The sequence below is a fragment of the Crocodylus porosus genome, unplaced genomic scaffold, assembly GCF_001723895.1.
Source record: "Crocodylus porosus isolate Cpor-Errol unplaced genomic scaffold, CroPor_comp1, whole genome shotgun sequence".
Classification (NCBI taxonomy): Eukaryota; Metazoa; Chordata; order Crocodylia; family Crocodylidae; genus Crocodylus; species Crocodylus porosus.
In genome coordinates this window covers 47,380,142-47,393,850 of record NW_017728909.1, presented here as the reverse complement: position 1 = coordinate 47,393,850, position 13,709 = coordinate 47,380,142, and the positions used below count along the sequence as shown (strand labels likewise).

The 13,709-nt window shown below is 45.7% G+C and overlaps 1 protein-coding gene across 1 annotated transcript in view; it reads right to left on the bottom strand.

Moving 5' to 3' along the window:
* TBCA (tubulin folding cofactor A) overlaps positions 1-13,693 on the bottom strand; it is a 57,531-nt gene extending 43,838 nt beyond the window's left edge. The window contains exon 1 of the mRNA XM_019532207.1: positions 13,590-13,693. Coding sequence (XP_019387752.1) covers positions 13,590-13,642 — 53 coding nt within the window. The 5' untranslated portion in view covers positions 13,643-13,693. The remainder of the gene's footprint in view (positions 1-13,589) is intronic.
* Positions 13,694-13,709: the final 16 nt, after the last annotated feature.

Genomic DNA, 13,709 nt, shown 5'->3' with positions numbered 1-13,709 from the left:
CTTGCCAGCTCCTTGAGTACCCTGGGGTGCAGATTGTCAGGGCCGGCTGACTTGAAGGTATCCAGCTTCTCAAGATGTTCCTTCACGAGGTCAGCATTTATGGAGGGCAGGGGATCTTCCTCACCCGGACCTCCTTGTCCCATAGCATGCATGGGTGTCCCATGGGACTGATGAAAGACCAACGCAAAGTACCCATTTAATAGGTTGGCTTTTTCCTGGGCGTCAGTTGTCAGTTGCCCCATCTGGTTCAGCCAGGGGTCCAATGTTGCCCTCACTTTTTCTCCGGCTCCCCAGTTATCTGAAAAAGGACTTTTTATTGTCCTTGATACTCAAAGCTGGTTGGAGTTCAGTTGCAGCCTTGGCTTTCCTGGTTTGCTCCCTGCAGGACTGGACCAGTGCAGAATAATCCTCCTTGGAGGTGAATCTCATCCTTTATCCTTTGTAGGCTTTTCTTTTTAGCCTGAGGTCTGCTAGGTCCCTGGAGAGCCAGGGGGGTTGCTGTGTTCTTTTGCTGCCTTTCCTCCAAGATGGAATACACTTAGCTTGTGCATTGAGGATCGCTCCCTTGAGAAGCAACCACTCTTCTTGAACTCCCATCTCCCTGTGGTCATGGTCCCTTAGGGCCTCACTGACAAGCCTCCTGAGCTTGTCAGAGTCGGCTTTCCTGAAGTTAAGGACTTCCGTGTTGCTGACTGACTTGCCCGCTTTACAGCGGATGGTGCAGGTGATCAGCTCATGGTTGCTGTCACCCAACTTCCCATCAATCACTAGGTTGCCAATTAGGTAATCCCCTGTAGCCAGTACCAGGTCAAGCAGAGCTTTGCCTCTCGTTGGCCCATAGACTTCTTGAGTCAGGTAGAGGTCATCCACTCACGAGAGAAAGCTCTGCAACTGCTCGGATTTTGCTGAGTGATCCTCCCACGAGATGTCCAGGTAACTGAAGTCAACCGTGACAACCATGGTCCTGGAGGATGCGGACTCAGCCAGTTCCTGGGTGAACTCCTGGTCAAGCTCAGGACTTTGGGTGGGAGGTCAGTAGTAGATTCCCACCATTGTATCCCCTGTGCTGTGTTCCCCATGAATTTTAACCCAGAGGGTCTCCAGTCGTCTACTTTGGTCGCCAATATCAGCTTGCAGGGACACATAGCTTTCCTTAACATAGAGAGCTTCACCCCCACCCCTTTTATCTACATGAGCTCTCCTGTACAGGGTATAGCCATCTATACCCGAGGTCCAGCCATGGGTGGAGTCCTACCAGGTCTCTGTTATCCCTATGACATCATAATTATTTGCATTGAGCAGGAGGATGAGCTCCTCCTGCTTATTCCCTAAGGTCCTGGCATTTGTGTACAGCCAGGCAAGTGTCCCCTTGGGAGCTCTTGCCTTGCCCACAGATTGAACCAGGGCTGGGGCAAGGGTGGGCTCCCTTAAGTCCCTTGGCCTGCTGACTTTGCAAGGGTTGCTCAGTGGGCCAGCAGTGGCGGTAGTCCCCCCGTCCCCCAACGAGCTTAGTTTAAAGCCCGGTGGAGCAGGTCAGCCAGTCTGGCTGAGAAGAGCCTCCTCCCCAGCAGAGAGAGGTGGAGGCTATCTCTTCCCAGCAGCTTGCTGCCTCTTTCACCAAAGAGTGGGCTGCGGTCATGGAAGCCAAAGCCTTCCCGATGACACCAGCGCCGCAGTCTTTGGTTGACTACGTGGATCCTCCTCTCCCTCTTCAGCTCATAGCCCGAGACTGGGAAGATCGATGAGAACACCACCTGTCCCCCCAGACCCTTCAGCCCCATTCCCAAATCCCTGTAGCGCCTCATGACCTGGCTGGGAGCATTCTGAGTCATGTCATTGGTGCCCACATGAATAAGGAGCATGGGATAGTGGTCTGTGGGCTGGAGGAGCTTTGGGATCTTCTCCGCAATGTCCCAGATGCGGGCCCCTGGGAAGCAACAGACTTCCCAGGCTAAGGGGGCAGGGTGGCAGATTGCTCCCTCAGTCCCCCTCAGGATGGAGTCTCCCACAACAAACACCTTATGTTTTGTCTTGGGGAGAGCCGGTACGGTAGCTGCAGTTGGGCCTGTGTTGCCTGTGGGAGCTGGCATCTCAGCAGGCTCTGCTAGAGCAGCAAGAGGTATGTACCCGTTGCTACACTCTGGCGAGGCAGGGGCTATGGTGCAGCAGGCCTTAGGGCTCTTGACCACCTTGGTCCGTGCCCCTGACTGGACAGACTGGACAGAATGGGAGGTCCCAGAGTCCTCCTTTGTCCTGGAGGGAGACCATGGTCTACTCTCCGCCTCCTGGGGAAGAAGGGCCTGGCAGTAGGAGTCGATCTCCTGCTCACAGTCCCTGATGGTGCACAGTCTCTGGACTGTGGCCTGGAGCTCCTCCAGCTGGCATGCCAGAGACCCCAAAAGGGAGCAGACCCCACACAGGGAGGAGGTCATACTCCCAGGCCCCAGAGCCTGAAAAAGGGGCAGGTAGCCCCCACAGCAGAGGCTCCGTCTGTGTGGAGCCTGGAACCCTGGGCTCCGTCCGGGTGGCCGTCTCAAAAAACCTCCCCTCCAGGTCTCATGTCAGGATCCCAGAAAAAAGAAGACAATCAGTGACCACCTGCTACAATTTTTAAAGTAACATTTTGACTTGACTAGCATCACATCCATGGTTCATCCCAAGAGCAAATCCATCCTACACATAGATTTAGAAAGTAGCCCTGAGGAAACAGTCATTTGTGATTGTGTAACCAAAAACTACACGTTCACAGGAACGCTAAATTAGTGTTGCCAGAAAACCCTAATTCTGATATTTCCTAACTTTTGATGCATGATTTTTTAAATGCTGCACACATTTTTGTGCAAGAAACCTCTTCCGCTGAAGCTAACAACAGTAGCAGATGGCTGTCCTCTACGTGGACTAGCATTAAAAGATGAGATTCACCAACAAAGGAATGGGGAGACTCAAGAATCATCCCAACTCTGCAGACTGGATACTCTGGTAAGCAGAGACCTTTATCTAGTTCCATGATGACCCTCTTCTACTGTTTCCTTCAAAATGCCTTTTTACCAGTCTTATCTGGACCAGTCCATTCTCTTCACCTAGCTAAAGCTTATCTCTACTCTTCAGGCTTCTCATCCCCTTCCCAATCTATTTCCCCAGCAAATCCCAGGCTGTCTCCCACCTGTCCTTTCATCCAGTCAGTGACTTTCTGTCTCCCTGCCCCCTCTGTTAGCCTCTTCCAGCTACAGTTCCTGCCCACTTTCACAGTCTCCAGTGCCTCACAGTCTGAGTTAGTTCCTACCATCACCTTGCTCCTTTCCAATCAATTCACCTCCTAATTCAGACTCAAGTCTTTCCCAACCTCCAGTTCTACTCTCTCCTTGCCTAGTTACAACATCCCTGGCAAGATAAGAATATGGATGCCCCCCACTAGTCTCCTGGTATCTTTGCCCCTGCCACAAACTGTGTGTTCCAATCTATTCATCTCATTCATGTATGTCCAACTCCCTTCCACCCTGCATTCAAATCAGGCAGCTCCCTCTTCCTATAAAACATTTACAGAGTGTTCAAGGCAGTCTTCCTGCTCTCTATTTGGTGTTGGGAAACATCAGAGCCCAAAACAGTAATTTCAGAAGTCCTCTAAGTCTAAGACTGTTGTATGCTCAATGATGAAAGAGCCTTCACTGAGTCTAGCTGCTAAAATCTATTAATTCTACTGAGCATGTCCCATCTGCAATTTTTCAAGGGCTTATAATGTGGCCAAATGTGAATAGAGATTCACAGGAGTTCAAAGAATAAAAATTAATCCACCACTTTTGTCTACTTTGTCTAGTTATGAATTAATATTTTGGAGGGAACACCCTTCTCTTAGAGGTCCAATCTCTGATGATTCACTTCTGAGATTCACTCTCTACCAAATCCACCAGCCAGAGAAATCATCATTGTTCTTGATGATTTCTTGTTTAACCTTTTGAATTATTTCTCCCACCCCAATACATGGGCCATTTTTATACGTGATAAAACAACCAAAGGGTACTTTCTCTGTTTGTTTTTGCTAAATATTGTCCTTTGTTAACACACTATGGTATTTTCAGCACTTAAAAGCTACAGGCAGTTTCAGAGTGCATCAGTTTATAAACATATGATTTTGTTTCTGTAGATGTGATATAAAGGCATCTTTTCCAGAGGTGCACTGATATATCGGTCCATACCGGATCAGCACCAATAAAAGGAAATTTGACGTTATCCACAATAGGCCTTTTCTGGCCGATATAGCCAATGATGTCACCGATAAAGGCTACGTGCAGCTGCAGCCCGGCAGCTTGGAGAACAGCATCTGGTGGCAAATCTCGGGGAGGAAGTGTGGAGAGGGCAGATTCAGACCCCCACAGCGAGGGAGGGAGTGGGGCAGGCACTGCCCAGCTAGGGCAAGGCAGGTGGGACACTGGACAGAGCTGCAGGCAGCTGATCTGGGGGTCAGGAGGGGGACAGGGTCCTTGTCACTGTGTGCACCCCCTGCAGAGGCATGGGGGGCATGTGCCCCCCAGATCTGTGCATGGGGCAAAGGCATGCTGCTTGCTGTGGGCTTGCTGCCAGGGGCTGCTCCAGCCTCTTCCCGGCATGGGGCCTGGGCCAAGGCTATGCTTCAGACAGGCAGCAGAGGCATGGGGGGGGCTACAGGGGGGGCTACAGACACCCCAAAGTTCTCCAAAGCCCCCTCATAGCTCCCTCTCCCAGCACTGCCCCCACCAACCCCAAGCGCAGCCCCTCTGCTGGGAAGAGGCTAGCGCACAGATCCAGGGGACACATGCTCTACATGCCGTCTCAGGGGATGCATGCAGTGGTGGGGAGCTGCCTCCCAGCCCCCACATCCCCCATGACCCCAGACAAGATGCCTGTGGCTCTGCCCTGCACCCTGCCCCTGCCCTATTCCCTCCCTCACTGTGGAGGCCTCGATCTCCCCCTCCCCCACACAGACTTAATGGCCAGACACTGCTCTCCAAGCTGCTGGGCTGTATATCAGCTATTGGATCAGTATCAGCAGATAAGGCTGGTTAATAATTGGCCATCGGTACTGGCCAAAGAAATCTTTATCACTGCATCTCTAACTTTATCTTCTCATCAAAATGAGTAGCTGGACGGAAGGAACTGGAGGCTTATCTGAGCACTAGGAGTAAGATTCAAAATACTGGTGTTTCTGGCTAACAGAATGAATGAGACAGGATTACATATAGATTAAATAAAGAGTGGAAGGTTATTTTGAGAAAACAGGTGACCCCTCAAGTGTAAATAATTTAAGGTGGGAGGGTGTAAGCTTTCTAGTCTAAATAAAGATATGAATGTCAATCAGTGGTGGTTTGTGAAACATGCATCTTTATACCTATACATTTACCTGACTATTAAATTGCCAAATACACTAAATTAACTCCCGTCCATGTACATTCCCCACTTTAAATAATTGCATAAATTAAAATAAAAAGTATCTCGATTAAAAACATTTTAAAAGGTTGGAACAATTTATTCAGCTTTTAATCATTTAATCATTCTCTGGCAAACTCTGTATACTGTTAACATTAAATACTGAAACTGAACTCAGGTTTTTTGAATTAACTGGTTAAATAAATAATTTTCTTTTTAAAATAAATTTATGTTTGTATTAAAAAAAGTCATCTGACTATATTAACAAGAAAATTATAAATTCTGTGTATTAAAAAGAAAATAAAAAGTTGACCATCATTGTGAAGATGCCTTGGGGAAAAAAAGGCTAATATCAACATCAGTGCTCCAGGCAAAAGAACTTGGGAAGATTCCACAGTTTTGGAAAGGTGGTTTCTGAAAAGGCTATTTTACAAAAATCAATACACTTTCCCCATAGGTTCATGATGTAAAATTCTATAATCAAGGCCTGTAGATTTGTAATTATGGTATGTCAGCTACATTTAAACAAGAGTGTTAAAAGATTGTTAAAGTTAAACTAACACAATTGCAATGTGAATTGTCTTAGTCTCATTCTAATCTACTGGTGTCACTTTCATTTAATCAGAGGGAAACTATGGGCAAATGTCAGTGCTATTTTCGCATGCCCCTAACATACTTTGTTCACAGTAGTTTTTAAAACCATTACCAATTTGAAATGGATAAAGATATATTTAAGAAAGTTTTTTTAATCAACTGATTCACTTGTTCTCCAGCAGGTTATCTGAGCTTGGATTTATTTAGAGTGAGGTGGCTTTAAAAAAAGTGATCAAGCCAATTTTTAGATTAGCTAAACAGAAATATGACTTGTTAGGATGTAACCACAAATATACTGGCTCTTCCCCATTTATGGATTACCATATCCTAGTTTTTGTATGACCTACAAATATGGACATTTTACTAACAACAGCTTGACCTGTTATCAAATCCACCTCTAAGAGTAGGGAGAAAAATTCTTAACAGTTTTCCTGTTAACACATAACAAATTAAATCAAGGCTAGACAGGAAAATGGCCCCAGTTACACTGGAGATACTGTCCTTCTACAAACCTGAGAAATTCACCAAGGCAAATAAGCTGCAACATGACCCAAATTTCATAATTTAAAACTTTTACTATATATATGCAAAAGTCAGCACTGTTAAACAGTAAATTGATCATTTTTGCTCCAACGTTAAGGAAAGCATTACCATAACCATTACAAAGAAGGGAGAGTATGCCAAGGTAGAGCAGAAAGACCATCCAGCAAAGCCAGCTGCCCAAGTAGCGCAACAAGATCAGGACAGTGTAAAGCAGTGTTTGTTTAACCTTTTAAGCTTCAGGGTACCCCCTCCACAATTTTTCTGAATTTCACAACACCCCAATTAAGAATCACAGAGCTATAATATAAATCCAGAAAAGATATGGAGCAATACCTTGAGGCTTTTTGGAGAGCCACTGATGTAATTGGTGCCAGGTGAGGGCAGCCAAGGCAGAACCTCAACCTGCCTGCCATGCCCTTTCCATTGTCTACGCACTCCCCACCTCACCCCCAGTCTGCCCCAGGAAGCAAGGATACCAAGGCTGCTCCTGTGGGGTTTCACACGCTGGCAACCCCTCCCTGGTTGCAGTTAATTTCAGGAGCATGGGAGAGTGGAGGGGACAAGCTGGGCTGCAAAGTGTAACTCTGACTCTCAAACCCATGTCTGCTTACTCATCCCCCCACAGCAGAACATGATGCTGGGAGCATGGGGGCAACCATGACAGGTGCTGCAGTCGAAGCAGCGGCTGTTCTCAGAGGGGCAGCCACAGGAACTGCTGAAGCAAGGCACTGGACTGGAGGGAGGAGAGCTTTTAGCTCTTCACACAGGAGCCACGAGGTGCATCACCCTTAATGGGATCTCACCCTGGTTGAGAATCACTGGTGTAGAGATTCTGCTCCACAGACTAGCAGTAGCCCTTACCCTTTAAAAATCTTCTTAGCCCTCAAACTGATAAGATACTCACTGATGTTATGCACCACTTCTATATCTTGTCTACATGAGGCTACTCAGAAAAGTTAAGGCAGATTAAGGAAAAGTGTGAAGTTGATGTCCTTAAATTGAAGACATTAAACCCCGACATGGATCCCCTTAGTTAGGATTAAACAGCTTTATATTGCTGTAGTTTAATCTTCCAGCAATCAAGCCATTTTTCTGAGTGAGGAGATCCACATTTGCATGCCAAATTGTACAGACTGACTTTACACCTTTAAGTCCCCTATATGTTCTTATGCAGACATCTTGAAAATACTTCATGGCTCAACTTCCCAACTATTTATATATTCTACTAGTGGAAGATAATGTTTGGGGAGCAACAATACTACTGATTTTTCAATTCAAGTTGCACAAAAAGACTTAAAATAAGTATACAGTAAAAATACAGTTGTAGTCATCTGGATGCATTACTGCTCTACTATTCAGGAGTCTTCTGGCCTCCATAAGCAATTATTTGAGCTCCTGAAAAGACAGCACCAACATAGTGAAGTGCACAGAACTATCTATGTGTTAATTAACAGCTATAACTCCAGTCATTGCTAAGGCTGTACCATGCAATTGTAGAAAAGTAGCGCTGGAAGAGACCTCAGGAGATCATCTGCAGCCCCCTACTCAAGGCAGGGTAGGCTTATCCATATCTACACCATCCACTTAACCTAGTCTTAAAAAATTAATGAGCATTCCTCTTTGTACAACTACCAGGCACAATGCCCAAATAAACCAAGAGTTGGTCAGCAGTATACAAATAGTCTGAAATCAAGCAGAAGGCAGGGCAAATTTGCATCTTACAGTTTTTAAATGCATTTAGTCTATAAGGTAAACCATCAAAACATTTTAACTTTCCATAGGTACAACAGAGGGATGAAGGCACTGCCAAATTTTCTGCCACTCAAAGAGAAGGAAGTGCTTTTAAAATACACTCAACAGATCCAAGGAAGAGATCCATTTTTTTTTAAAATTGAGAGATGAATTGTCACATAATAAGACATATTCAAATATACCAGCTATTTTGATTTATATATAAACAAGTCTTTATCAGACACTACTGAATTTTTCCGACATCACTAACCCTAAAGACAACAATTCTGCATGTGAACATCACTGACGTTCTTTCAGTGCAGCGTAAATCAGGCAGTTCAAGGAGAAAATACCAGTTCATTCACACTGGAACTTTTAGAGCTGATCTTAACTAAATGCTAAACAATACCATGCCAAACAAGAGACACTGCCTTAAATCAGTAAGGGCTCCCAGTTCAGCAAGAACAACCAACAATGCTTTTTAAAACAACAACAAAACCTCTGGACGTTATATCTACCTGCTATCTTGTTTTATAGGACCTATAGTTCTTGTTTTATTAGCCAGGTCAAAATCTAGTTGCATAAGTAATTTGGGATATAGGAACCTTAAGAGAAACAGAGATACGCACATGCAAAGTTCATAATTAGGGACCTCCTCAAATTGTGATTTTTGAGAACATCATGAAAGATGTTGGTTTTCACTATTTTGCAGGGAATCACCGGGGCCAGCAGCTGTTATGGGCTAAGCATCACAGCCTGCTAGGAGGAGAGGATGGGGGAGCCACTAGCATGAAAGGTAGCAGCTAAGATGACAGCCACTCCCTCTGCCACCGACTGGCTGAGGGTTGCCTTTCATGCACCCCTGCCCTTCTTGGCCAATCAGCAGCAATGCATGGGGCCATGCAAAAGGCAGCACCCTCATCAATCAGCGGCCGGGGGCACCATGATAAGCTTGCAGAAATGGGGGCCAATGACACAACTGGCCTGCAAAGTTGCCCCTCTGCCACCTCTGTTTGGGTAGGTCCCTATTCATAATTTGTCAGAGGAGGAGGATCCAGTTCCCATACTCTCCCAATTGCTATCCATTCTTCCTGGGGAACTATGCATCAAACTAGAATACTTTAGTCCTCAAACAGCTTACTGATTCAAAGTCCTACCCTGGAGGGGTAGGGGAAGTAGGAGATGACAAGCTTTTTCTTCACAAACAATGCCCAAGAGGCTTCCAGGTACAGGGCAATTAAAAACTAAACAAAACCAAACAACCCACCAAAAACACCCCTCCAACCCCAAATAGTCCTGTTAATAAAATTCACAGTCTAAAATAGAATATCTTAAACATGAAGGAAAAATGGTAGGTTACAAAAGTGGTATCTACTTCCAATGCTTATGCAAGAAACATAACATCACCTGGAGACTAAGCCAGAAGGTTGCAAAGGCGACACGCACTTCTAAATATGCCACACAATAGGGCTGTGCAAAACTTTGGCAGACATTTTGTTTTGGAGCTGTTTCAGCCCATTTCAGCACCCAAAGCACTGAATCCACAATTAATTGGAAGGCTCCAAAACATCCAAAACCTTTCAGAAAATTTCAGGAGTTTTGGAGCCAGGCTTTCAGTGAAACAGAAACTAAAAGGAGGGAAGGGAGAGTGGGAGGAAAGGACTGCTCTGATATTGACATCTGTAGCTGGCCAGTGTCTGCAATCTGTCTCTGAGGTCCCTTCCAATCCCAATGCTCTGCAGAAGAGATGGGAGCTTGCTGTCATCCCGTCTGCAGATCTGGGGGCCCATGCCCTGCAGGATGAATCTGGCACAGCCCCGCAGCATGCAGGATGCCAGCATGCTGCCATTGCTGGCAAATGATAAGAGTCTTGCTTTTAACACTTTGAGATGCAGTTTCACGGAAGCCCCTGCATCTATCTCCTTGAAACTCAGCAGGCTTCATCCTTCATCCCTGCAATTTTCATTCAAATCAGGCAAGAAATAACAAAGTTATAGGCATTTTAGTGACTGCCCATTATAGCCTATGGCTCAATCACTGAAACAGTGTCAAAACTCCAAAACAGATTTGGCCGAATCAAAACTGAAAGCTGTCCCTCTGAAACAGCAGAATCCAAAACCGAATCGAAACATAGGTGTTTCACACAGCCCTACTACACAACTATGGTAGAAAGCATCAGAAACTACCTCCTTCAAAAGGGAGCAATCAAAACAAGAAACATTTTGTAGCTAATTTAACTGCCCTTTACTGGTTACTTCTGATAACTTTTCTTTGATGCACAGGTTTACTGCTCTCTTCCCCTTCTTTGAAGTGGCTATTTCCATTTACATTAGGGATGTCAAGCACATGGCCCAGAGGCTGGATCCAGTCTTTGGAGGTTGATTATCTGGTCCATGGGGCTTCTTACAGGCTGGCTGGCACCTGACACCTCTCATTTACATTATGGAGTTAAACAGAACAAAATAAGTCACTGCTTTACCTGGTGTTAGTTTATTAGACTATATCTGTTTCTTCCCCAGACAAGAGAAAGGGCATCTTGTGCCTGAAAGTTTGCCTAACATTTCTTCCAACTACATAATCTAGTAAGCAATATTACCAAACGCACCCCATTTGCAATAAAAAATAAAAGACCTCCATGCAGTTACAGAGATTAACTGAAAGTCACAAGATGCTTGTGCAACAGGCACGCTATTAACAATAAACAATGCTGTCTAATGGTTTAGGCCCTGGACTGAGAATTAACACTCCAGAATTATAATCTTATCTTTTACAGACAGTCCCTGTGTTCTCGAGAGAGCCACATTTCAATTTCCTACTGCGTAAAAAAGGAGGTAAAAATTAGCTACACTTCAAATAACTGTTGTGAAAATTAGCTAGTGTCTATAAAACAGTGAACATCTGAAATACTATCAGTTTGATAACTGTTACTCTTCTCTCAAAGCTACAGTGTGTCCAGTAAAATACAAGACACTAGCAAGTTTCACTTGAGAAGCTTCTGCAAAATATTAAAGTGTAATCATTTATTATAAGATTCTGTAAAGTTTTTTTAAAGGCCTAAGGATTCAGAGGAGTTTTTAGAGACACAAGAAATAATAGTATGCTTTGTCTTCTGAAAGTGCCTAAAATCTGAAAATTCAACCTAGGCCACAGTCCTTATTTCCCACTATTAAGATGTTTCTGACTGTAACTCTTGCACCAAATGTTCCAATCCATAACAACCCCAATTCAGGATATACATACACAGCACTTTGTACTGTTGTTATGACTGACACTAGAGTCATCAAGCCATAAAAACAGATTTAAGAGAAAGTAATGCATGTGTAAAGTTTATAATTTACTGTGTACTGTGCTCAAATGCAAAAGAGTGCATAAGTATAAACATGAAAAGCTAGAGCTGTTCTGTTTTCTCACTGCATATCACTCTGAGCCTTAACTGGGAGGGGCAGCATATAAATCAAATAAACAAATACAGAAATAAAGCACTTCAAAATTAAAGCACTCCATAGGTGATCTGTTGCAAGTCCAGCATACCTTGTGCCAGTATAGCTGCAGCTTAAATTGGTGTATTTTTAAACCAGTTTAGCTTTCACTATACTGATACAGGAACCGATAGAAACATTGCATCAGTTCAGCTCATGCATCACCTAAACCATAACTATATCCCCTAACTCTTAAGATGGTTATGCTGCATCTATCTATACCTTAAGACTGGATAGTCAAGTAAAGCACCATACCCCATATATAGTTGCTCACCGTTTTGAATTTAAACCACAAAATCATGAAGGATGGAAAGCTTTTTAATACAAAAAATTTGCCTATTCTATTTCTTCATTATTAAAGCCCAAACCAGGAAATCCTAAAAATCATTGTCCTTGCTATTGTTAGTAGCTTCTCATTGATTTTTCTGGCAAGGAAGGCCAGCATCTGAGAGACTAACCAGTGCAGGGTGGTGTGAGATTTTGTAGCCTACTTCATTAGATACTACAAATTTTCATCACAGCATCTGACAAAGTAGCCTGTTGCCCATGAAAACCTGCCTCTTTGAAACAGTCTAAGGCCATTTGTAAATGTGCTCACCATTTTCTAAACCATGTTAACTGATTTACGTCCCACAGGGCCAATCAAATTTCAATTCAAATTAAGGGTTAATACACAATCAAGGGGGTTGCCCCCTTCTTCACAGACCAGTAGCCCACACACTTGGGCAGAGCTGGGGGGGCTTAGTCAGGATACTGATACTAGTCATTGGCGAGGTGCTGTTGTCAGGTTTGACTTTGTATAGGCTGTTGGGGGTGGGGAAGGACAGCCTTGGTTATGTTGCAAAAACCCTGTTGGCAATGCTGACCTACATTCCCAAGGAACAAACGTTTATCTGAGTTGCTGTTTTTTTCTAAAAGCAACACCATATATACATATTAATTATTACAGTTTAAATTGCCTACTTCAGACTGCTCTAGTCTGCATTACCTTTAATCCCAATTCAATGAAAAACAGTTCATTTGGACTAGAGATGTCCATGGGTATACAGTGACAGCTGAAGTCTGAATTAAACCTGGAAAATCATGAAATTTATGACTGACGAAAAGCGCCATCCTGCCCTGCCTGACTTTAACCAGTACAGCTACCTACCTCTCTCACCCACTTTCCTGGGGCTACCGACAATATCCCTGGACTCTTAAAGGCCTCAACCCTAGCACAGGGGCCAGCCACTCCGTCTCTGCTGAATTAAGTCAATGCAGTCACCCCAGACAGAGGTGCAACATCCCAGCGCGACCAGATCACGCGAGCGAGGCACATCAGCACTCGGTGCGGTGAGGCAGGACAGGTTAGTGACCGCACACCCAGCCGACCTTCCCGACCTGGGACGATTCAAGCAGTCAGCAAACGGGTGAAGTGCCAGCACTAACACGTAACGTTCATTCTTGGGTCTCAAAGCCGAGTTCGGCGACTTGCCTCGTGTCGGATCCGCGCGTTTTCTCCCTGCGCAGCGCACTCACCTCTGCGTCACTCGAGGACACGGACCGCAGCCAGCCCGGCCCGACCCTGCCTCTGAGCCCACCCCATCACACCCGTGTCCGGCCCCCGCCAGGCGCCTCCCCGGGCCGGGACAGGGCAGGCCCCAAAACTACTAACAGTCTGGGCTATGGAGAGAAGGGGCGGGGAGGGGAGGCCGGGCTGGCGGCTCGCGCCCGCGAAACTTCCAGCAGCTCCGGGGCCGGGGGGGGGCGGGGGCTCCCGGCGGCTGCGACTGGCCGGGCCTGCTCGGGCCTGCTGAGCCCCACCGGGGGCGTCAGGGGTCGGAGAGCGGCGCCTACACTCACCGCTTCACGACGCCCGTCTTGATCTTGATCTGCCTGAGGCGCGGGTCCGCCATGGCGGGAGGGGCGGCGCGAGTCCAACAGCCGGAACGCGACACAGGCGGCAGCTCCCGCGCGCATGCG